This window comes from Prunus dulcis, chromosome 3 (assembly GCF_902201215.1).
Source record: "Prunus dulcis chromosome 3, ALMONDv2, whole genome shotgun sequence".
In the NCBI taxonomy this organism is placed as follows: Eukaryota; Viridiplantae; Streptophyta; class Magnoliopsida; order Rosales; family Rosaceae; genus Prunus; species Prunus dulcis.
Window position 1 is genome coordinate 1,698,002 of NC_047652.1, and position 24,230 is coordinate 1,722,231.

The 24,230-nt window shown below is 38.1% G+C and overlaps 1 protein-coding gene and 1 pseudogene across 2 annotated transcripts in view; both read left to right on the forward strand.

Annotated features, from left to right (window-relative positions):
• Positions 1 to 663: 663 nt before the first annotated feature.
• On the forward strand, positions 664 to 10,029 carry LOC117622043 (annotated as a pseudogene).
• A 3,278-nt stretch (positions 10,030 to 13,307) lies between these two features.
• The window catches only part of LOC117622047 (beta-amyrin synthase-like), a 25,140-nt gene continuing 14,217 nt past the window's right edge, over positions 13,308 to 24,230 (forward strand). Inside the window, exons 1-16 of one of the 2 annotated variants that reach the window (XM_034352556.1) lie at positions 13,317 to 13,477; positions 13,696 to 13,984; positions 15,151 to 15,336; positions 15,469 to 15,558; positions 15,674 to 15,871; positions 15,962 to 16,046; positions 16,149 to 16,315; positions 16,399 to 16,590; positions 16,673 to 16,786; positions 16,959 to 17,078; positions 17,184 to 17,306; positions 17,380 to 17,478; positions 17,570 to 17,626; positions 17,753 to 18,121; positions 18,215 to 18,379; positions 18,544 to 18,876. In XM_034352556.1, coding sequence (XP_034208447.1) covers positions 13,784 to 13,984; positions 15,151 to 15,336; positions 15,469 to 15,558; positions 15,674 to 15,871; positions 15,962 to 16,046; positions 16,149 to 16,315; positions 16,399 to 16,590; positions 16,673 to 16,786; positions 16,959 to 17,078; positions 17,184 to 17,306; positions 17,380 to 17,478; positions 17,570 to 17,626; positions 17,753 to 18,121; positions 18,215 to 18,379; positions 18,544 to 18,663 — 2,286 coding nt within the window. In that variant the 5' untranslated portion in view covers positions 13,317 to 13,477; positions 13,696 to 13,783 and the 3' untranslated portion in view covers positions 18,664 to 18,876. Of the gene's footprint in view, positions 13,478 to 13,695; positions 13,985 to 15,150; positions 15,337 to 15,468; positions 15,559 to 15,673; positions 15,872 to 15,961; positions 16,047 to 16,148; positions 16,316 to 16,398; positions 16,591 to 16,672; positions 16,787 to 16,958; positions 17,079 to 17,183; positions 17,307 to 17,379; positions 17,479 to 17,569; positions 17,627 to 17,752; positions 18,122 to 18,214; positions 18,380 to 18,543; positions 18,877 to 24,230 lie in introns of those variants that run through there. The other variant, XM_034352557.1, reaches the window with a different exon arrangement.

A 24,230-nucleotide genomic window follows, 5' to 3' on the forward strand; every position in this document is an offset into this window, starting at 1 on the left:
GTACGTGTGCCAGCTTCAGCTTGCAAAACTCACACAAAACACATGGAGATGGAGACACGCAATTGGAAAATCAACTTGACATATAGCTGATCAGCTTAATTACCAAAAGACCAAAAACAATAACATCACATGGCATGTATACCTCATATTGTTTGTTTTGTCTATAAAGTTCTCCTGCATTTCATCTCGTTATAACCAAATTCAATCTTCTTTGCAAACTGCACTAGGGGTCTCTCTCTCTCTCTCTCTGCGCGTATTAACCATACATATACAACGCTAGCTGGCCAACCCCACCTCTCTTTCATTCTTAGCTATATAACCAAACTCTACAATACGGTTTCTGCAGCAGCTTCTTTGCAAACTGCAAACTGTACGTACGGGGTTTCTCTCTCTCTCTCTCTCTCACACACACACACACACACACAAATATCCGTACACACTATATATACAACAATTCAGACATTTACAAAATATGGAAAGCCAGGGGATCCTATGTGTATATATATATATATAGATTCACCAAGCTACTTAGCACATCTTTATGGTGTATTCATTGTGACTTATACATTGCATATGCATGAAACAGGTTCTTACTGAGAAGATAGATATCAAGGTAGAACAGCAGTTGGTAGCTATATATAGCTTTATATATATATTTGAAGAATGTGGAAGCTTAAGGTTGCAGATGGAGGGAATGACCCTTACCTCTACAGCACAAACGACTTTGTGGGGAGGCAGATATCTGAGTTTGATGCCGAGGCAGGAACTCCAGAAGAGCGAGCTGAGGTGGAAGAAGCTCGTCTTAATTTCTACAATAATCGCTATCAGGTCAAGCCTAGCAGTGACATCCTATGGCGTATGCAGGTATTTATCCACTTAATTTCGTTAGTACTTGGTAATGTTCCCTTTTAGGGCCAGTTTAGCATTGATGTGCTGTGAAAATAATCGTTGTCAGATTTGCTGTGAGAGAAATCAGCTGTGAGAGAAAACAGTTTGGCGTTTGGTAAATTTTTTGTTAAAAGTGTTGTTGGTACTGACTCCAGCATAATCAGAAAATGATTGCAGCATAATCATTAAACCTAGCGTGTAATAACCCAAAACAAAATATCTAAAAAGAAATAAAATATCTAAAAAGTAGGATTAATAACTTCTAGCAAAAAGACAATTTTGCCCTTGCATTAATTAATAGGGAAAAAGTTGACTTTTTGATCAAGGAAGAATTTGGCAATTCCGCTTGCGCCGTTGCGTAAAGCACGGCGAAACGAGTCCGTAGACATGGAGTAGACTCGAATCGGACTTGTAACGAAGAAAATACGATCAAAATACCGCAAAGGGCAAAATGGTAATTTGGTCAAAAGGTCAGATTTTTTATCCCTTCCTCCCTTCTCTCTCCTCATTTCTCTCTCCTCCCGATTTCGCCCAGCAGCCCGACCTCCGCTCGCTTTCGACGTCGCCACGACCGCCACACTTGGAGCCGATCTCCGCCGTTGGTACCAAACGAATCACCACTCGACCGCCGTCATTTCTTGACCAGCCGCCGCCCTTGCCGTGGCAGGAGCTCGCCGGAATCTGCCATTTTTGCCGGATTTCCAGTTTGAACTTTGAGCTCTTCGTTCTCCTTCAATTCTCTACCAAATCGATCGAGTAAGGTATGGTTTCTCAGCTATTTTTCGTGTTCTAGCTGATGGATGCATGGGTCTCAATCGATTTTAGCTCTAGAACGTTCAATTTTCGATTTGAAAATCGGCCGAAACTTTGGCTTCCGTGATCGGCCGTTTCTGGTCACTTTTTGAGGTATGTCCATGAACAAAAGTGACTCCAAATGGGGTGTTTTACCTAGGATAGGAGTTTGGAGTCTTGGTTCCGAGATTTTTTGACCACCCGAAATCGCTTTGGACACCCGAATCGGCCCGCGCATGGGGCAGCGCGTGGGCGAGGGTGGTGAAGTGACTCTAGACAGTTTTGAGATCCTCGTGTCATCACGAGCGCGTAGGATTTCGCGGATCTCGATTCGGAGTCTGTTTGAGGCCCGAACGGATTTTCCATATCGCGCGATACTTGGGTGCAGTGTCGTTAAATCGTTGGATCGCACTGAATTTTGGATATGTCGGTCTACACGATTTCAGGATCGTGTAGGATTCTACGGATTGCGAATCGGAGTCCCGGATACTCCGAAATCGCGAACCCTGGGGCTAGGGTTTGGATTTTAAGCGATAACGCGATTTTGGCTAATCCGACCGTCCGTTTCGGACCAAATTGGCGAAACATGGTTCCTTCTCTGTAAGGAACCTTCAGGGAAGCCCAGATTGGCAATCGGAGATCGTGGACCCTACGGGTCTCGAGTCGGCCGATCTGGCAGCTTATTGCTTAAGTTAAGCGTCGGGTCTTCCAAAACTGATCTAAGAGTCTGAAAGGCTAATGTGGGCGTATGAGTAACTTTAAAACGAGTGCACGTATTTCTAGGAGCCGGGGCAGGGTGTTTAATTTAAATACTTTTTATTCAGCAGTTTATTAATTTATTATTCATGGATAATCATGCACCGAGGCCCGACAGAACCGCAGGAGGGACCTTCAAGAGGTCCAGCTAGCTCGGACCAGCTGTGAGTGGACTTTCTTTCATAAAGGTCTTTATATAAATAAGTTATATAGATGATTTCTATAAATAAGATTTCATAAGTGATTTTATATTGATTTTATATAAATAAGTTTTTATAAAAGGAGTTTATCGGAATAAATTTCAGTATCTGATCTCGCATAAGTGTTATTACATGTTTTTCTGAGCAAGAAATGTAGCGTGTAACATCTTTGTTTTTATATTACTCAGTTGAGCAGTAGACTTGAGATTTGTGATACAGAGATGGCAGCTTACCTCAGATTTATCAGATTACAGAGAATTATTAGGTTTTTCTAAAATAGTTGTTTAGAACCACCATGTACACACCTTTTTATTTGATGATTACCCACAGTCGGATCGATGTCTACGGACATTCAGTCTGATTTCAGTTATGTCAGTGCACTTGACTTTGCCTCACGAGTTTCGGGGACGCTCGGACCGTGAGTGCCAGGATTTGCGACTCGGCAGACTTGGTGTCCCGAGACCTGCCAGGATTTGCGGCTCGGCTGACTTTGTGTCCCCGAGACCTGCCAGGATTGCGGATCAGGCTGACTACGGTCCCCTGTATCTTACCAGAGCGGCTCGAGTCAACTTGGTGTCATCGAGACCTGCCGGCGGATCAGGCTGATCATAGTCCCATGATTTCGCTAGTTTGCGGCTCGGGTAGACTGCGTGACGCCCGAGACCTGCCAGGGGAATTGACACTCTTTTTCTTTTTCTTTTTTCTTTTTTCGGTGTGAAATTCTTTTATTTATATAACAAATTATGTAATTAAAATAAATGAGGTGGCAGATGACATAGGTTGCCATGTCATGTGCCACATGTGTTGGTATTCAAAAGTTGGTAAACAAGTTGGTGCCCGTAGCGTTATTGTATTTTTAAATGGGGGTTATTATGGTTATAAAATTGTTTCCAAGAACATTATTTTTGTCCACTCACATTTTCAACCTGTTTTTCGCCCCCAGGCCGTAGAAGTAAGGTAGAGTTTTGTGGAAAAATCCTTGAAACCCTGTGAACTTTAGAAATTGCTCTGATATCTAGTTTTAGTGGAAAACATAAGCTGGCAAATATTTGGTTATCCTATTCTGGCAGTTGGTGTGGATTTATTCGATTGTTTGACAGGTGAAAAAATTTGGATTTAGTCAAAATACAAGGGAGACTCTGCCGAATTTTCGGCAAGAGTCCAGAGAAAGTTTTCATAGTAACTGTAGCAGGAAGGGTAAAATGGTCATTTGTGTCCGACAGTTGCCAGATGTTGGACACGCACATGGCTTGGTTCGAATTCCAAAGTGGAATTAGGATCGGGTCCTGTCATAGCGCCTCTTCAAAACTGATTTCTACATAATCAGAAAATGAAAGTACCTCATTACATGCTTTCATTTATAGCTTTCTCTCACAGCAATTTTTAACAATAAGTGATTTTCTCATAGTTTATCAAACGGGCTGGGCTTCTCAAATTTTTTTAAAAATCACTTATCACCCTAAATAAGCAATGTCAAACTGCCACTTAGGGCCAGTTTGGCATTGCTGTGCTGCGAAAATAATCGCTGTCAAATTTGCTGTGAGAGAAATCAGCTGTGAGAGAAAGTAGTTTGGCGTTTGGTAAAAATTTTGTTAAAAGTGTTGTTGGTATTGATTTTACTCATAATCAAAAAATGATTGCCAATTAATCATTAAACCCAACTCCTCTTCGAAATTGATTCCTGCATAATCAGAAAATGAAAGCACTACATTAGCTGCTTTCCCTTATAGCTTTCTCTCACAGCAATTTTTAACAATAAGTGATTTTCTCACAGTTTACCAAACAGGTTGGGCTTCTCAAAAATTTTTAAAAATCACTTATCACCCCAAAAAAGCAATGCCAAACTGGCACTTAGACAAGAGAACATGAGTGTGTGTATGTTGGCTTGGTTTTTATTATTAAATTATTATAAAAATCTTGAAAAGGATTTCAAACTTGATATCATCTATATATATAAAGCAAAAAGCAGAGAATGGTGAAACATTCAAAATACCAAAAAATATTTTTAGTTAATTCAAACATTAAGAATTAAAATTATTAATTAAATGAGGATAATATGATAAATTCACATTTTTTTCATTTTAAAAAATTTAAAATTGAAAACAAAATCAAATAATAGGTCCTATTTTTATGGAATATAACTACCCATGTTATCTTTTCTTAATTCTAAAAATAAATAAATAAAGAAAAAAAAAACCAATCGACAAGCATGTGCCAAGGGGCTAGTATCTTATAAAAAAAAAAGTAAAAAAAAGAAAAAAAAATACAACTAGACAAATAGTTAGCATTAAACCTGTCAAATTTTGAATACTTTTTCTTGTTTTTAATTAGCACTCATAAGTTCGTTCTATAATCACCTAGAGGATAGGTGGGTAAGGCGGTCGTCTAAGGACTCCAAATTAGAAAGGCCCCTAATTTTTATAAGCCAATATATATATATATATATATATATATATATATATAGAGCTTCCATTGAGGGATCCCTCAAATAAGCTTATTTGAGGGATACCCCTTGTAGGCCCCACTCCGGATTGTATTTCACTAATCCAAACAATCTATTTTGTAGATACTCATTCAAAGATCATCTCTACAAAAAATCACTTGAATCAGATATCATTTGACCACTCAATTGAGTTATTGAAATTTTAGTATTTTCTTGAAGCACCGTGTTCATTGATTTTGTAAGATACAATTGGATGTCGAAATGGGTTCCGATTTGTCTAATTTTTTGTAAGGATGATCTATGAATGAAGACCTAAAAAATAGATGGTTTGGATCATTGGGAAAAAAATTGTAGGGTACTCTAAAGGGTTATTTGAGGAATCCCTCAATAGAAGGGGACTGATATATATATATATTGTACTGTATTGATATTATATTAAGCGCAAGTATTGTTTTTAAAAAAGCCCAATTATCTACTCTAAAACTTAGAAAAGGAAACTCAATAAAGGACTAATTATTATTATTTTTTAAAAAGTTAAAAAAATTAATGAGTTAATATATGTACTGCAAGAGGATGTGTTCCTGGAGGAAGAACAAGAAGGTAAAAACCTACAAGACTATTGCTTTATATTTTACAAGCCTCTTGGCACATGCTCACGCATGTGCCAATTGGTTTTTTTATTATTTTATTATTATTTTTTGAATTAAGAAAAAATAATATGGGTAGTTATGTTCCATAAAAGTATGACTTATTATTTGATTTTTGTTTTTAATTTTAATTTTTTTTAATATGAAAAAATGTGACTTTAACAAATGACATTTTCTAGTATTTTGAATGTTTCACCATTCTCTGCTCTTTGCTTTATATATATAGATATTGAAAAAGACATGATAGAAAAACTTCATTATGTAAAGTTAATTGATACTTTTTGCATCGAAAAATGTAAGACGAGTGATATTTAAGTGATTTTGTCCACAAAAAAAAAGTGATATTTAAGTGATATTTTGATGTATTTTATAGTTTTTATGTGAATTAAATTTTGTTTGTTTATTTTAGATTACAATTGTGACTTTGAGTTCATATAATTTTTTTCTACCTATCCAAAAAAAAAAAAACATAAGGTCACATTTTGGTGGTTCGCCTAGTGCTAGTGCCTCCAAAACTTAGCACCCCCACTGTAATCAGCATCATGAATTAACTTACTTTTTCTCTAATACCAATCCTAATCCTCTCCTCTGTTCACTAAACTGCAGTTCCTAAAAGAGAAGAACTTCAAGCAGACAATTCCCCCAGTAAAGGTTGAGGATGGCGAGGAAATCACATATGAAAAGGCAACAGCCTCACTGAGAAGATCTGTTCACTTCTTTTAAGCCTTGCAGGCAAGTGACGGCCATTGGCCTGCTGAAAATGCTGGCCCATTGTTTTTCCTTCCTCCTTTGGTGCGTGTATAATTTCTAATTTCCTTATAATTACAGTTATTTATTAGAGTTTTTTACTAAAATTTTGGAGCGTTTTACTAATTTTCCCTTTTTAATTCATTTTTTTTCAGGTCATGTGTACATACATTACAGGGCATCTTAATACTGTATTCCCAGCTGAGCATCGCAAAGAAATTCTGCGTTACATATACTATCATCAGTGACGTACTTATTTGGTATATTTGTTCACACACATGGGATCAAATTTTATATTCAATTTCCACTCCTTGTGCATATTTTGTGTTAAACTAGTATATAAAGAATGGTAATGTATTTTCAGAATCAAGATGGTGGTTGGGGATTACATATTGAAGGCCATAGCACCATGTTCTGCACAGCCCTGAGCTACATTTGTATGCGCATTCTCGGAGGAGGACCCGATGGAGGCCAGGACAATGCTTGTGCCAGAGCAAGGAAATGGATTCTTGATCATGGTAGTGTCACACACATGCCCTCTTGGGGAAAGACTTGGCTTTCGGTACGTATGGCCTTGTTGAATGGAAAAAATATGAGTAATAGTTGCATTTATTAGGCTTCAATTAATATGAGTATGTTGCTTTTGTTGTAGATACTTGGCGTGTTTGAGTGGTCTGGAAGCAACCCAATGCCGCCGGAGTTTTGGATGCTGCCTTCATTTCTTCCTATGCATCCAGGTTAGCACACCTGCAGATTGAAGAACTCTGCAAACTCAAGGAGTGTCCTTGTGATTTAGTTAGGACTCTTCATTTTTAACCTCTTTTATCTTGAAAATGCAGCAAAAATGTGGTGCTATTGTAGGATGGTTTACATGCCTATGTCATATTTATATGGGAAGAGGTTTGTTGGCCCAATCACACCTCTCATTCTGCAATTAAGGGAAGAACTATATGCTCAACCTTACAATGAAATTAATTGGAAGGGAGTTCGCCATCACTGCGCGAAAGTGAGTTAAACTTAGTTAAATGAATTAATCAGTTTATGATTCTTGTTTATGTACAGAACCTGATTACGGTAATTTAATTGCAGGAGGATATCTACTACCCTCACCCTTGGATACAGGACATTATGTGGGATAGTCTCTACATATGTACAGAGCCTCTTTTTACTCGCTGGCCGTTTAACAAGTTGATCAGAGAAAAAGCTCTTCAAGTAACAATGAAGCATATTCATTATGAAGATGAAAACAGCAGATATATTACCACTGGATGTGTGGAAAAGGTAATGTGGATAAGGATACTGATGTACCTTATAGGAGACTGGAGAAAAATATTAGCTTTTCAGATTCTCATCATGTTATTTGCATTACTTGAACAGGTGTTATGTATGCTTGCTTGTTGGGCTGAAGATCCAAATGGAGACTATTTTAAGAAGCATCTTGCTAGGATCCCAGATTATTTATGGGTTGCTGAAGATGGGATGAAGATGCAGGTTGGTATACAAAGCATCCCAAATTATTTATGGACTGTTGTAAACTTCTTTATTATTTTTTCTATTCACAAATGCTTTTAATTTTAAGGAGTAACTCACCTAGAAGTTGACATATTTATTGTTTGACTGATATATGCAGAGTTTTGGTAGTCAAGAGTGGGATACTGGGTTTGCAATTCAAGCTTTGCTTGCTAGCAATCTCACTGATGAAATTGGACCTACGCTGGCTAGAGGACATGACTTCATCAAGAAATCTCAGGTTCAATTTTAACTAGAGTCAACTAAATTATCATTTTTTTAAAAATGTAAATGTGTAACCATTCATTTGTTCAGACTAATGAATCCTTTGCACTCAAACTGTACAGGTCAAGGACAATCCATCAGGTGACTTCAAAAGCATGTACCGCCATATTTCCAAGGGATCATGGACTTTCTCTGATCAAGACCATGGATGGCAAGTTTCTGATTGCACTGCAGAGGGTTTAAAGGTAATGAGCGCTTCAATTGAGATATCCACCCTGTTGGTTAATTATCTCCAGGTTTCTCACAATAGCCCCCTGTACAGTGTTGCCTGCTGTTCTCGATGATGCGACCAGATATAGTTGGTGAAAAAATGGAACCTGAGCGATTATATGATTCTGTCAATGTCCTACTTTCCCTTCAGGTAACAGCTAATGTGTCTTCAAGTACTCTTATCTTGCATCTTAAGTCATAAATATGAGTTTGAGTAGCATGTGGTTTCCCTGCAGTAAGCAAATTGGGTCTTCTATGTCTCTGTACTCAACTCATGAATTAAAAAGCTTTATTTCACAACTCATTGCAGAGTAAAAATGGTGGTTTGGCAGCCTGGGAACCAGCAGGAGCTGCAGATTGGTTAGAAGTAAGCATTTTAACAAATTGGAGTCAGATTGGTTAGAAGTAAGAAGTTAATGTTCTTGAAATATCCATTAGCAGATACTTACTCTGTAGTCTCTTTCTCTTTTTTGTTTCCCCTAGATGTTAAATCCCACTGAATTCTTCGTGGACATTGTGGTTGAGCATGAATATGTTGAATGCACTTCAACTGCAATTCAGGCTTTGGTTCTGTTTAAGAAGTTGTATCCTGGGCACAGGAAGAAAGAGATTGATCATTCCATTACCAATGCTACGCAGTACATTGAAAGTATACAAATGCCAGATGGTTCATGGTATGTTTAGATAGTCAGATATGTAAATATATAAATGTTTGTTTCAATTAACAACTAGAGGAGAAGAATAACTTAGTTGAGGACCATTTTGCACAGGTATGGAAATTGGGGAGTTTGCTTCACATATGGTTCCTGGTTTGCCCTTGGAGGGTTAGCAGCTGCCGGCAAGACTTTCAATAATTGTTTAGCCACGCGCAAAGGGGTTAACTTTTTACTCAAAACACAAAGAGAGAATGGTGGTTGGGGAGAGAGCTACCTTTCATGTCCCAAAAAGGTAAAATGAGGGAGGTGGATTGTCTTTTTAAGCTTCAAGTTTCTTAAACAATCCTATTGTCTTACATTAAAATATTTATCTCTGTGGTGGGTGATTCAGGAGTACGTTCCGCTAGAAGGAAACCGATCAAATTTAGTGCACACTGGATGGGCTATGATGGGTCTGATTCATGCTGGACAGGCAGACAGAGACCCTGCACCTCTTCATCGCGCGGCGAAGTTGATTATCAATTCTCAAATGGAAAATGGGGATTTTCCCCAACAGGTACCTTTCTTAGCATAGCATGACTTGCATTACAATCTGCTTAACTTTTACTTGTAACTTTTTCTAACCATTAATCACTGAACTATGGCAGGAAATTACAGGAGTGATCATGAAGAACTGCATGCTTCATTATGCAGCTTACAGAAACATCTACCCCCTGTGGGCTCTTGCAGAGTACCGCAAGTGGGTCCCATTGCCTTCCAAAGCCTAAATACTGTATTGTGCAGCTCATCCAACTTAAAGGATGCAACATATATATAAGAGCCAATTGTTGGAATTCATTTTTATGAGGCTCAGCTTGATGCCTGTACACAATGTGTCAATAAATCTATGAGAAAGTTAGATTAACTATACAATTCAATTTTAATTAAAGAAAAATATATTTGTGTCATACACTAAATTATGCTACAATTACAACATTAACGAGTGAAAATACGTGTGAGATGTTCTTAAAATGATCAATTGAAAAGAAGCAAGAAAGTCCACAACCCTTGGTAACCTTCCAGAAATGCACCAGTCAGTTTAAGGGCCTTTAACCCTACTAATGACTCTACTTTGGGGCCACAAACCCTTGTTTATTTGGACAAGTGCTTTGATGCAGAAGATCCTTGTTGATGTCAAGAATGGTGTGTTGGACTCTGGTTGCATTTGTTGTCAAGAATGATTTTCCTTGGTTGTGAATGCCAATTGTTACTCTAGTGGCATTTGGATTTTGTGGGACAATATGTTGTGAAAAACACTCCAAGACCTTGTCGTTGATGGACTATAGAACTATCAGACATAAACCACACAAAGATAAAGCACACACAAATCGAAAAGTAAAGAAGCAAACAAACAACACAAGAATTTATAGAAATTTAGCGTTGTGCCTATGTCCTCTTGGTGATCCCTGAGAAATTCACTAGTATGAAAGAACCAATTTGGTTACAATGAAGAACCCCCTTTGCTATCTGACAAACCCTAGCTCTCTTTTCTCTCACTCTTGGCTCAAACCCAATTTCATGCCTTAGTTTTCTCACGTTATAATAATCTAGCATTAAAGTGCCTATTTATATGTCATAGGGTGACAATCTATCCTAATTCACCAAGGATCCGCGTTGGAGACTCGCCTTCTGCTCTAGCAGAAAGCGTGAATTCTCGCTTTGTCGCTCGAGAGCGAGCAGGTTTCTCTCGAGCGCCAGTGCCTAGGCAAGAAACCACTATTTTGCCACTCGAGCGGCAAAGCCCAGTCAAAACGACTACAACTCTTTTGACCGTCTGTTTCCTTCACTCCTTTCATATCTTTAGGTGAGCCAACTTCAACACGACCATCACATGCAGGAGCATGAACCGCAAGATGGCGTTGTTCAGCAAAGAGTAAGAGAGCCTCAAGATCGGCATATGTAATAGGGGTTTCACAGGCTTGAGCAGACGCAACAATAGACTCATATAAGGGCCCAACATTATTCATAATGATAGCAAGAAGATTGGAGTCAGGAATAGGAGAACCAGATAACGTGAGGTTGTCGGCAATAACATTGACCTTGTCCAAGTAATCAACAATGGAGGAATCACCACGAGCAGTACGAAAGAGTTCACTACGAAGCTGCAAAATCCGATTCTGATTCAGAGAGGCGAAACATTTTTCAAGAGCCACCCTAGTAGAATGAGCAGAAGTAAGTAAGACGACCGACAGTGGCAAGAACTGTAGAACTAAGAGAACTATTGATCCAGGATAAAACCAATTGTTCTTGTTGAATCGAAGTATCGTAAGTAGGATTAATGACATCAGTAAGCTTGCCCTTGTCATTCCTAAGAAAAGGAAGAGGAGCGATGGCATCATCTTTGACAAAGGACATCATATTACGGCTCTTGAGGAGAGGGAGAATCTAGACCAACCAAATGGGATAGTTATTTCGATCAAGCTTGAAATGAACAGCTTGAGAGACAGAGGGAAGAGCATCACCGAAATCAGAAGAAGAGGCCATGAGGAATAGAAAAGAAGAAAAATTTCTGACTGTAAGTCAATAGACTCTTGATATCATGAGAGAATAACATCTGGGGTAAGGGCCTCAATCATCACGAGAATTAGCTTTGGGCCAAAAAGTCAAGGTTTCTATCCAAGCTAAGGAAGAGATAACGTCTCAATTGGGTCAAGTCATGGACCCAATGGCTGCAGCCCAAACTTGTTTGATCTTTTACTTGGTACTTTTACCCACAGTTTTAAATGGGTTTACCCAAAGGATTTCGTCTAATCTTGACAGCTGGGGGAGATTTTAGGTGGTAAACCAAGGACTAAGCAACCACATTAAATGCGATTTGAACATTAAAGGCCTACTGAACTAACTTGTCAATAAAAGACAGGACTAAGGCCAGTTCTCACCGTCAACTTAAGAATCAAGGCATTCGAGTTCACCAAGAAGGATTGATAGCAGATTCAGCCATCTTATCACCACACGTGCATATACAAATACCAAGAGGGTTATATATACTACCAATTTGGAAATGCACGGGACATAGACAATCTCTCTCACATTCAAAATGAGATTAACATTCAAACTTAATCAATACCTGATCTCATTGAATTCAAATTACACTCTTCATTTTAAGATTTCCAGCTGACCACTCTTGAGATTTCTTTTGTTTATTGCTCTGTCATCATTTGGAATGATTCCTAGTTTATAGAATTAGTCTTATAAGTTCTTTAGTTATCATCAACTCTTTGTATCTTGAACTGAATAGAGAGATATTCAGTTCCAAGTTGTAATATAGCCTGTTTTAATCTCAATACAAGGATATTTACTCTTTCTTATATCTTAAAGCTCAAATTGGGCAACGTCAATAGTGTAAAGGTCATATCCGGCAGTGTAACTTGATTTTTATACTGTTGTATCAGACTCTGTCTTATTATCATACAAAGTAGAATATTGAAGTTCTTAATCATACAAGGCATTAAAAATAACTAATCAAAACCAGTTCCTCACTTGTTACACAATAGCTTGATTAGATGTTAAGAAATTGAGCGTGAATCTTAAACATTTCAAACAACAGATTAGAAATCCACAGCAGCCTTGACGAAAAATGAGTGGTGTACCTTTCTTTGGTGGTTGTAACTCGGCTTTCATGTCCCCACACACCTAACCCAATATTCGGCTTTCATCATTATAAATGAGTTAGGAATTAAGAGTTGAAAGTTTTAGTGACCCAACAGGAGTTTCGCTACTTGTACAAATTATGTGGGGTTTTTACCTTAAAAAAGCATTAGTGTAATTAAAAGTGGATTATATATATTTTAACTGTATATTATTATTTTATTTATATATATGGGACTTACACAATATGACTTGTATCGAGTCACCTACACAAACATATGACGCTTTAGTAGTACGTATGATAAATCTCCTCTCACAAGATCACCAGTTTATCACATCAAGGCATACACGTAATTAAGGGATCTGTCATGGCTTGGCCGTGGCCATAGCAATCAGGGTTAACGCCGACTTCGTTGAAAAAAATGACATATAGCTGATCAGCTTAATTACCAAAAACAATAACATCACATGGCATGTATGCCTCATATTGTTTGTTTTGTCTATAAAGTTCTCCTGCATTTCATCTCGTTATAACCAAATTCAATCTTCTTTGCAAACTGCACTAGGGGTCTCTCTCTCTCTCTCTCTCTCTCTCTGCGCGTATTAACCATACATATACAACGCTAGCTGGCCAACCCCACCTCTCTTTCATTCTTAGCTATATAACCAAACTCTACAATACGGTTTCTGCAGCAGCTTCTTTGCAAACTGCAAACTGTACGTACGGGGTTTCTCTCTCTCTCTCTCTCTCACACACACACACACACACACAAATATCCGTACACACTATATATACAACAATTCAGACATTTACAAAATATGGAAAGCCAGGGGATCCTATGTGTATATATATATATATATAGATTCACCAAGCTACTTAGCACATCTTTATGGTGTATTCATTGTGACTTATACATTGCATATGCATGAAACAGGTTTCTTACTGAGAAGATATATATCAAGGTAAAACAGCAGTTGGTAGCTATATATATATATATATAATAAGAAAGAGATATTTGAAGAATGTGGAAGCTTAAGGTTGCAGATGGAGGGAATGATCCTTATATCTACAGCACAAACGACTTTGTGGGGAGGCAGATATTTGAGTTTGATGCCGAGGCAGGAACTCCCGAAGAGCGAGCCGAGGTGGAAGAAGCTCGTCTTAATTTCTACAATAATCGCTATCAGGTCAAGCCTAGTGGTGACCTCCTATGGCGTATGCAGGTCTTTATCCACTTAATTTCGTTAGTACTTATACTACTTAGTAATGTTCTCTTCTTCTTAGACTTAAGTTTAGCAAGAGAACAGGAGTGTGTGTATGTTTGTCCTGGTTTTTATTATTAAATTATTATAAAAATCTTGAAAGGGGTTTCAAACTTGATATCATATCTTATAAATAAATAAAAAAGTAAAATAAAGAAATAAAGAAAAATACAACTAGACAAATAGTTAGCTTTAAACCTGTCAAATTTTGAATTCTTTTTCTTGTTTTCAATTAGCACTCATAAGTTTGTTCTATAATCACCCAGAAGATAGGCGGGTAAGGCAGTCGTCTAAGGACTCCAAATTAGAATTGCCCTCAATTTTTATAAACCACTATATATATATATATGTATATATATATATATATATATATAATCCGATCTTTTGGACCACAATGGTCCAAGAGATTGTGGTCACCTACCGTTGAATGTAACATCCAACGGTTTAAAAAAATTTCTTAAAAGGAGTGCAAGAGTGAGTGAACCGTTGAATTTATATCCAACGGTGAGTGACACAAATCTCTTGAACCCCTATAGTCCAAAAAATCGAGACTATATATATATATATTATATGTTACTTTTGTACCGTATTGATATTATATTAAGCCCAAGTATTGTTTTTTAAAAAGCCCAATTATCTTCTCTAAAACTTTAAAAAGGAAACTTAATAAAGGACCAATTATTAGTATTTTTTAAAAAATGCAAGAGGAAGCGCAAGAATAAGAAGGTAAAAATCCACAAGCTTTATATTTAGTTTTTATATTTTATATTGAAAAGGACATGGTAGAAAAACTTGATTATGTAAAGTTAATTGATACTTTTTGCATTGAAAAGTTTAAGATAAGCGATATTTAAGTGATGTTTTGATGTATTTTATAAAATTATTATGTGAATTACATTTTATTTGATTCTTTTTAAGTTACAATTGTGACTTTGAGTTCATATAATTTTTTTCTACTTATCCAAAAAAATTTACATAAATATATATAAAAAGTAGAAGGTCACATTTTTAGTGGTTCGCCTAGTGCCTCCAAAACCTTAGCACCCCCACTGAAATCAGCATCATGAATTAACTTACTTTTTCTCTAATACAAATCCCAATCCTCTCCTCTGTTCACTAAACTGCAGTTCCTAAAAGAGAAGAACTTCAAGCAGACAATTCCCCCAGTAAAGGTTGAGGATGGCGAGGAAATCACATATGAAAAGGCAACAGCCTCACTGAGAAGATCTGTTCACTTCTTTTCAGCCTTGCAGGCAAGTGATGGCCATTGGCCTTCTGAAAATGCTGGCCCATTGTTTTTCCTTCCTCCTTTGGTGAGTATATAATTTCTAATTTCCTTATAATTACAGTTATTTATTAGAGAATTTTTTACTAAAATTTTGGAGCGTTTTACTAATTTTCCCTTTTTAATTCTTTTTTTGTTTTTTTGTTTTTTTTTTTTGCAGGTCATGTGTACATACATTACAGGGCATCTTAATACTGTATTCCCAGCAGAGCATCGCAGAGAAATTCTGCGTTACATATACTATCATCAGGTGCACACTTATTTATTTGGTTCACACAAATGGGATCAATTTTTAAATTTAATTTCCACTCATTGTGCATATTTTGTGTTAAACTAGTATATAAAGAATGGTAATGTATTTTCAGAATCAAGATGGTGGTTGGGGATTACATATTGAAGGACACAGCACCATGTTCGGCACAGCCCTGAGCTACATTTGTATGCGCATTCTTGGAGAAGGACCTGATGGAGGCCAGGACAATGCTTGTGCCAGAGCAAGGAAATGGATTCTTGATCATGGTAGTGTCACACACATGCCCTCTTGGGGAAAGACTTGGCTTTCGGTACGTATGGCCTTGTTGAATGGAAAAAATATGAGTGCTAGGTGCATTTATTAGGCTTCAATTAATATAAGTATGTTGCTTTTGTTGTAGATACTTGGCGTGTTTGAGTGGTCTGGAAGCAACCCAATGCCGCCCGAGTTTTGGATGCTGCCTTCATTTCTTCCTATGCACCCAGGTTAGCACACCTGCTGATTGAAGAATTCTGCAAACTCCAGGAGTGTCCTTGTGATTTAGTTAAAAGTCTTAATTTTTAACCTCTTTTATCTTGAAAATGCAGCAAAAATGTGGTGCTATTGTAGGATGGTTTACATGCCTATGTCATATTTATATGGGAAGAGGTTTGTTGGCCCAATCACTCCTCTCATTCTGCAGTTGAGGGAAGAACTATATGCTCAACCTTACCATGAAATTAATTGGAAGGGAGTGCGCCATCTCTGCGCAAAAGTGAGTTTAACTTAATTAAACTAGTTAATCAGTTTATGTTTCTTGTTCAATTACAGAACCTGATTACAGTAATTTAATTGCAGGAGGATATCTACTACCCTCACCCTTGGATACAGGACATCATGTGGGATAGTCTCTACATATGTACAGAGCCTCTTCTTAATCGCTGGCCGTTTAACAAGTTGATCAGAGAAAAAGCTCTTCAAGTAACAATGAAGCATATTCATTATGAAGATGAGAACAGCAGATATATTACCATTGGATGTGTTGAAAAGGTAATGCAATTACAGAATCAATGAAGGATGCTAATAGTTTTGAGGTCTCATGTTATTTACAAATTTTGCCTTACTTGAACAGGTGTTATGCATGCTTGCTTGTTGGGCTGAAGATCCAAATGGGGACTATTTTAAGAAGCATCTTGCCAGAATCCCAGATTATTTATGGGTTGCTGAAGATGGGATGAAGATGCAAGTTAGTACACATTTTGTTTAAACAGTAGCAGTTAAACACCATACAGTGAACTTTACTGTGATTTTGAATTTTCAAACATTTACTCTTCACTATATAGTTGTATGCATTTAATTTTGAGACAGAGTTTTGCTCCTTTGGTCATTAATTCAAAGTGTAACTCAACTATATGCAGAGTTTTGGCAGCCAACAATGGGATACTGGTTTTGCCATTCAAGCTTTGCTTGCTAGCAATCTCACTGACGAAATTGGACCTACGCTCGCTAGAGGACATGACTTCATCAAGAAATCTCAGGTTCATTTTTAACATCAGTGAACTCAATTATCATTTTTTTTAAATGTGAATGTGTAACCATTAATTTGTTCAGACTAATGAATCCCTTGCACCCAAACTGTACAGGTGAAGGACAATCCATCTGGTGACTTCAAAAGCATGTACCGCCATATTTCCAAAGGATCATGGACTTTCTCTGATCAAGACCATGGATGGCAAGTTTCTGATTGCACTGCAGAGGGTTTAAAGGTAACGAACGCTTCAATTTAGATATCCACCCTGTTTGTTATCTCCATGTTTCTCACGATAGCCCCCTCTACAGTGTTGCCTGCTGTTCTCGATGATGCGACCAGAGATAATTGGTGAAAAAATGGAACCTGAGCGATTATATGATTCTGTCAACGTCCTACTTTCCCTACAGGTGACAACTAATGTGTCTTCAAGTACTCTTATCTTGCACCTCTAGTCATAAACTCATAAATAAAAAAGCCTTATTTTACAAATCATTGCAGAGTAAAAATGGTGGTGTAGCAGCCTGGGAACCAGCAGGAGCTGCAGACTGGTTAGAAGTAAGAATTTTAACAAATTGGTCATGTTCTTATGCAAATATGTCAGATGTGTAAGAAGTTAATTTTCTTGAAATATCCATTAACAGATATGTTGAATCCCACTGAATTCTTTTTTACTTCCTCTAGATGTTAAATCCCACTGAATTCTTCGAGGACATTGTGGTTGAGCATGAATATGTTGAGTGCACTTCATCTGCAATTCAGGCTTTGGTTCTGTTTAAGAAGTTGTACCCTGGGCACAGGAAGAAAGAGATTGATCATTTCATTACCAATGCCACAGAGTACCTTCAAAACATACAAATGCCAGATGGTTCATGGTATGGAAATTGGGGAGTTTGCTTCACATATGGTTCCTGGTTTGCCCTTGGAGGGTTAGCAGCTGCCGGCAAGACTTTCAATAATTGTTTAGCCATGCGCAAAGGGGTTAACTTTCTACTCAAAACACAGAGAGAGAATGGTGGTTGGGGAGAGAGCTACCTTTCATGTCCCAAAAAGGTAAAATGTGGGAGGTGTTATATTTTTAAGCTTCAAGTTTCTTAAACAATCCCATTGTCTTACATTATAATGTCTTTGTGTTGGGTGACACAGGAGTACGTTCCGCTCGAAGGAAACCGATCAAATTTAGTACACACTGCATGGGCTATGATGGGTCTGATTCATGCTGGACAGGCAGACAGAGACCCTGCACGTCTTCATCGTGCAGCGAAGTTGATTATCAATTCTCAAATGGAAAATGGTGATTTTCCCCAACAGGTATATTTCTTAGCACAACATGACTTTCATTGTAATATTGATGACTTGCATTGCAATCTTGTTGACTTGCATTATAATCTTGATGATTGAGAAAGATCAAATACAAAATAACATACCATGTTGGAATACGCTTAATCTAACCACTAATCATTGAATTATGGCAGGAAATCACTGGAGTATTCCAGAAGAACTGCATGCTACATTATGCAACTTACAGAAATATCTACCCTCTGTGGGCTCTTGCAGAGTACCGCAAGCAGGTCCCATTGCCTTCCAAACCCTAAGTGCTGTATTGTGTAGCTCATCCAACTTAAAGGATGAAACATATAATAGCCTGTTTTTTTTTTACGAGGTTCAGCTTGATGCCTATTGAGAATAACTGTGTATAAGCAATGTGTCAATAAATCTATGAGGAAGTTAGGTTACCTATTTACAATTCAATGAGATTGAATTTCCTGTTCAAATTATAAAACAAAATAAAATTTCTATTTGTGCCATATGTTAATTATGCTTTTCTTAGGCGATGACTACGATTACAACATTAACGGGCAAAAAGACCGTGTCAGATGTTCCTAAAATGATCAATTTGAAAAGAAGGAAGAAGGTTCACAACCCTTGATAACCTTCCTAAAATGACTCTACTTTGGGGCCACAAACCCTTGTTTATTTGGACACTGCTTTGCTGCAGAAGACCCTTGTTGATGTCCAGAATTGTTACAACTAATGCATAACGAAAACTCATGTGATCAAAGACATGTTGTAAATTGATAAACATTAATTTATGAAGTACATTGATTTGAGCTGAGTTCAAGGAGCCCTCATACATGTTGATGAAAACAATTCATTTTCTGGAATACTAAGCATTGAACATCATTCAGAGGGCCTCCAATACCTGACAACGATATTCTCCAAGGGCCCAAATGGGAAAAATGTTTCGGTAGGCTGAATAGCTGATCATGCAGTTCTTGTTGAAAACTCCCGTGATCTCCTGTAAGCGAAGTGAAAGAATTACTGAGTTCATGTACCAGTGGTAATTGGTAATCACAGTTGATTTATTTTTGGAATCACTTAGCGCAGAGGTAACTCCTTTCAGGTTATTTTTCAAGTTTACTGACAGTCCTCTGTGGGAGGAAGTGACTGTTGCATATCATATGGGATGGTCAGGGAGTGTGTTCCACTGCAACACAAATGTGTGGCAGGTATCCAAGACTAAATGTGTTGACTAATATTACAGTTAGCATGTACAATCAAACCAAAGAAAATGTGTTTCTTGTTAGCATTCACAGACTATAATCTGTCATGTTATTGATTATAGATCAATGGAGCTCATGTAAAAATGTAGAGAGAAAACTTGGAGAAGAAGAAGATGAAAATATCAGTCTGTATTTTCTCACTCTGTCATGCACAATCTGTGCATACCAATGTAACAGTAAAAGAAAAGAATATTCTCTCTTACATCATCAAATCTAACCAATGATTAACTACCCTATGAGATAGCTACACTTGGCACAAACCTACTACACCTAAGAATACATCTTAGCTGTCCATTTGGACTGTGATCCAAAGGCTCACAATTTAACCAAAAACCTCAGCTAAATCTCTTATACTTTAACACTCCCTTCTAAGTGTTTAGCTGAGATAATTCCAAGCTTGCTCCTTAGATATTCAAATCGATTCCTTGCCAATGCCTTAGTGAAGATATCTGCATTCTACTCTTCAGTTCTGCAGTATAGCAGATCAATCTCACCATTTTGCAAAGCATCTCGAATGAAATGAAATCTTCTGCTTATGTGTCTTGTCCTGTGATGATGCACAAGATTCTTTGTTATTGCAATTGCAGAAGTGTTGTCACATAGGATTGGTGTAGCCTCAACTTGTTCTTCACCAAAATCAGATAGAACAAACCTTAACCAGACTGCTTGAGCTGTAGCTTCAACTGCACTAACATATTCTGCCTCTGCAGTGGATAGAGCAACACTGCTCTGCTTAACAGATGCCCAAGAGAAAACACCTGATCCAAGGTGAAAGGCATAGCCAGATGTGCTCCTCATATCATCTTCACAGCCTGACCAATCACTGTCACAATATCCAACCAGCATTGCCTCTTTTCCTTTCTCATATGCAATGCCATAGTCTAGAGTACCTTGAATGTATCTAAGTACTCTCTTAGCAGTTCCCATATGTTTCTTTGTAGGTCCATGCATGTATCTTGCTAAGAGACTTGCAGCAAACATGATATCTGGCCTTGTTGCAGTCAGATATAGTAAGCTTCCAACAATCTGTCTGTACAGCTTTTCATCAACCTGTTCACTTCCATCCTCCTTGGATAACTTCTCATTCATAGCAAGTGGAGTTGACACTGCTTTACAGTCCTTTAATCCAAACTTGTCCAGCAGTGTTCTTGCATATTTTTTCTGATGCAAGAAGATGTAGGGCTCAGCTTGTATCACACCCAATCCCAGAAAATGATGCAACAATCCCCGATATGTCATTTCATATCTCTTCATCATTTCAGTTTTAAAACTCATCACCAATTCTTCAGAGCTTCCTGTGTAGATGATATCATCTACATATAGTGAAACAATTAGGATTCCACTTTCTGCAGCTTTCACATATAATGTAGCCTCACTAGGACTTTTCTGAAATCCTGCAGTAGCAAAGTATGAATTAATTTCTTCATACCAAGCTCTTGGAGCTTGTTTGAGACCATAAAGAGCCTTCTTGAGTCTATAAACTCTGTCTTCCTTGCCTTGAACCACAAATCCTGGAGGTTGATCTACATACACCTCCTCTTGTAGCACTCCATTTAAGAAGGCTGACTTTACATCAAGCTGAAACAGTTTCCACCTTTTCTGAGCAGCCATAGCAATCAGTGTTCTAACTGTGTCAAGCCGAGCAACAGGTGCAAATGTCTCATTGAAATCAATTCCTGGCTTTTGAGTGTAGCCTTTAGCTACTAGCCTTGCTTTGTTTTTCTGAACAGAACCATCCAGATTTAGCTTGACTTTAAAGATCCATTTGACACCAACTATAGGTTTATCAGATGGTCTTTTTACCAAATCCCAAGTTTCATTCTTCTCAATCATCTCAAGTTCTGCTTCCATTGCCTTTTGCCATGCTGCATCCTTGACAGCTTCTTCAAAGGTTTCTGGTTCAATGATACAGATGTTGCATCTTTCATAGATCTCTGTAAGACTTTTGTATCTCAATGGAGTGTGGTCAATATCTTGAGTACCTGTGTCAACCACAGATCTTTCTTCATTGTCTTCTGTTAGCAACTCATTCTCAATTGAATGTTCTGCTTGCTTCACAACTGTGTCATAGCTCCCTTTCTCCTTTTCAGACACAGCATCAGTAAATGGCACTGAAACACTGCATTCTTGCTGTGCATTCCAATCCCAGCTAGCTTCTTCATTGAATACCACATCCCTTGAGATAATCACTTTTCCAGTGGCAATGTCATATAGCCTATACCCTTTCTCACAGCTGCCATATCCTAGAAACACACATCTGTTGCTTGTTGAATCCAGTTTCTGCCTCTGTGGATTTGGAACATGTGCATAGCACACAGATCCAAACACTTTTAAGTGTTTAAGTCCTGGCTTTCTCCCACTATAGGCTTCAAATGGTGTTTTCTTGTCCAGAGCTTTAGTTGGACTTCTGTTTAGAACATATACTGCAGTATTCACAGTTTCTGCCCAGAACTCAAGTGGCATGCCCTTCTCAATCATCATACACTTGGCCATCTCCACTATGGTTCTGTTTTTCCTCTCAGCCACACCATTTGCTGTGGTGAGTATGCCACTGTAAGCTGCCTCTCCATTCCCATTTCATCACAAAATTTATTGAACTCATTAGAGGTGTACTCTCCTCCCCTATCACTTCTTAGTTTCTTCACCTTATATCCACTTTGCAATTCAACAGTGGCTCTAAACCTCTTAAACACTGTGAATACCTCAGATTTGCATCTCAAGAAATAGATCCAGCACATTCTTGTACAGTCATCTATAAAGGTGAGGAAATACCTGTTTCATGCTTTGGTAACAGTTTGCATTGGGCCACACACATCAGTGTGTACCAATTCCAGTGGAGTTGAAGCTCTGCTGGTTGCCTCTTTTGGAAATGCCTTCCTGCAGTGTTTTCCAAAAGTGCAGCCTTCACGTACTGCATTTGTATTTTTGATTTCTGGCAAACCAAACACCATGTCTTCATTCTGCAGCAGTTTCAAACTCTGCATGTTTAAGTGCCCCATTCTCCTATGCCAAAGCAAAGTTGATTGGTTAATGCTTGCAGTTAGAGCAATATGTAAGTCTGTTTGAAGTTTCAAAGGAAAACTTCTATTTCCTTTCATATCCACTCTAGCCACCAGATTTGAAAGAGAGCTATCATCATAGACTTCTGCCTTGTTATCTCCAAAAATTAGGAAATATCCATGCTCCATCATTTGTCCAACACTGAGTAGGTTCTCTTTGAGACCAGATACCAATAGCACCTCCTTGATATATTTCCTTCCCATTTTAGTTTCAACCGTCAGGCTTCCTTTTCCAATAACATCAACCAACTGTCCTGTTCCCATAGCAACTTTTGCAGTCACATTCCTATCAATATCAATCAAAACATCTTCTCTGCCAGTCATGTGGTTACTACACCCACTGTCCAAGTACCATACCTCTTCCATGGACCTTTTCTCAGTTGCATTGTTAGCATAGAACATGGTTGGTGAAGAAGTAACCTGAGTAGCAAACTGAAGCTGCTGCTGCTGTTCAGGTTTCTTGCTATAGCAGTCTTTGGCAATGTGACCAAGCTTGTCACAGTTATAGCACTTTGGTTTGCCCTTGAACCTACATTCTCCATAATGCAATTTCCCACAATGTTTGCAAGGAGTTTTAGTTCCATCAGTAGGTTTATTATCCCACTTCTTCCCTTTGTCTTTCCAATTCTTCTGCTGCTTGGAATTCTGATTTCCAGTGGCCTTAGCTGATTTGGTATCTATACTCAGACTAGCAAAGGCCTTCTCAGTCTTGTTCTCATGATGTCTTTCCAATCTTTGAGCAAAGCTCTTCAATGAGGCTACCACCTCTTGAACCTCAATTACATCTAGATCCCTTGAATGTTCAATTACAGAACAGATTGGATCATATCCAGGCAGCAGACTAATTAACATTTTCTGCACAATTCTTTCTCTAGATAGTTCTTCTCCATAACCTCTCATTTGGTTTATTAGATCAAACAACTTTGTAAGATAAGCAGATAGAGATTCATCCTCTCTCATTCTAGTATATTCAAATTCTCTACGAAGACCCTGCAGTTTTACACTTCTTACCTGCTTATCACCATGAAATTTTTGCTTCAGGATGTTCCAGGCTCCATGAGATGATTCTTCATGAGAAATCCTGGGGAAGATCACCTCAGATACTGCTCCTTGAATCAACCCCAAGGCCTTAGCATCCTTCATCAGGATCTCAGCTATAGCCATCTTCCCAGAACCACTTGATTCCTCTTTTTCCTTTTGTTTTGTATCAGATTCATCAGCTCCCTTCGAATCTGAGCCTTCTATTCCTCTCTCAACCAGCTCCCAAATCCCATGAGATTTGAAAATGGTTTTCATCCTTATGCTCCAGAACTCATAGTTCTCACCATTGAAGATTGGAGCACGCAGCTCACCACCTCCAGATCCTGCCATGTTAGACAGATTTCACAGAGAGCAGGATTTGACAGAAAACGCAGCTCACTTCCTTCACAGATTCAAACGCCGAGCTACACGATCAAACCTGGCTCAGTGATACCATGTTAGCATTCACAGACTATAATCTGTCATGTTATTGATTATAGATCAATGGAGCTCATGTAA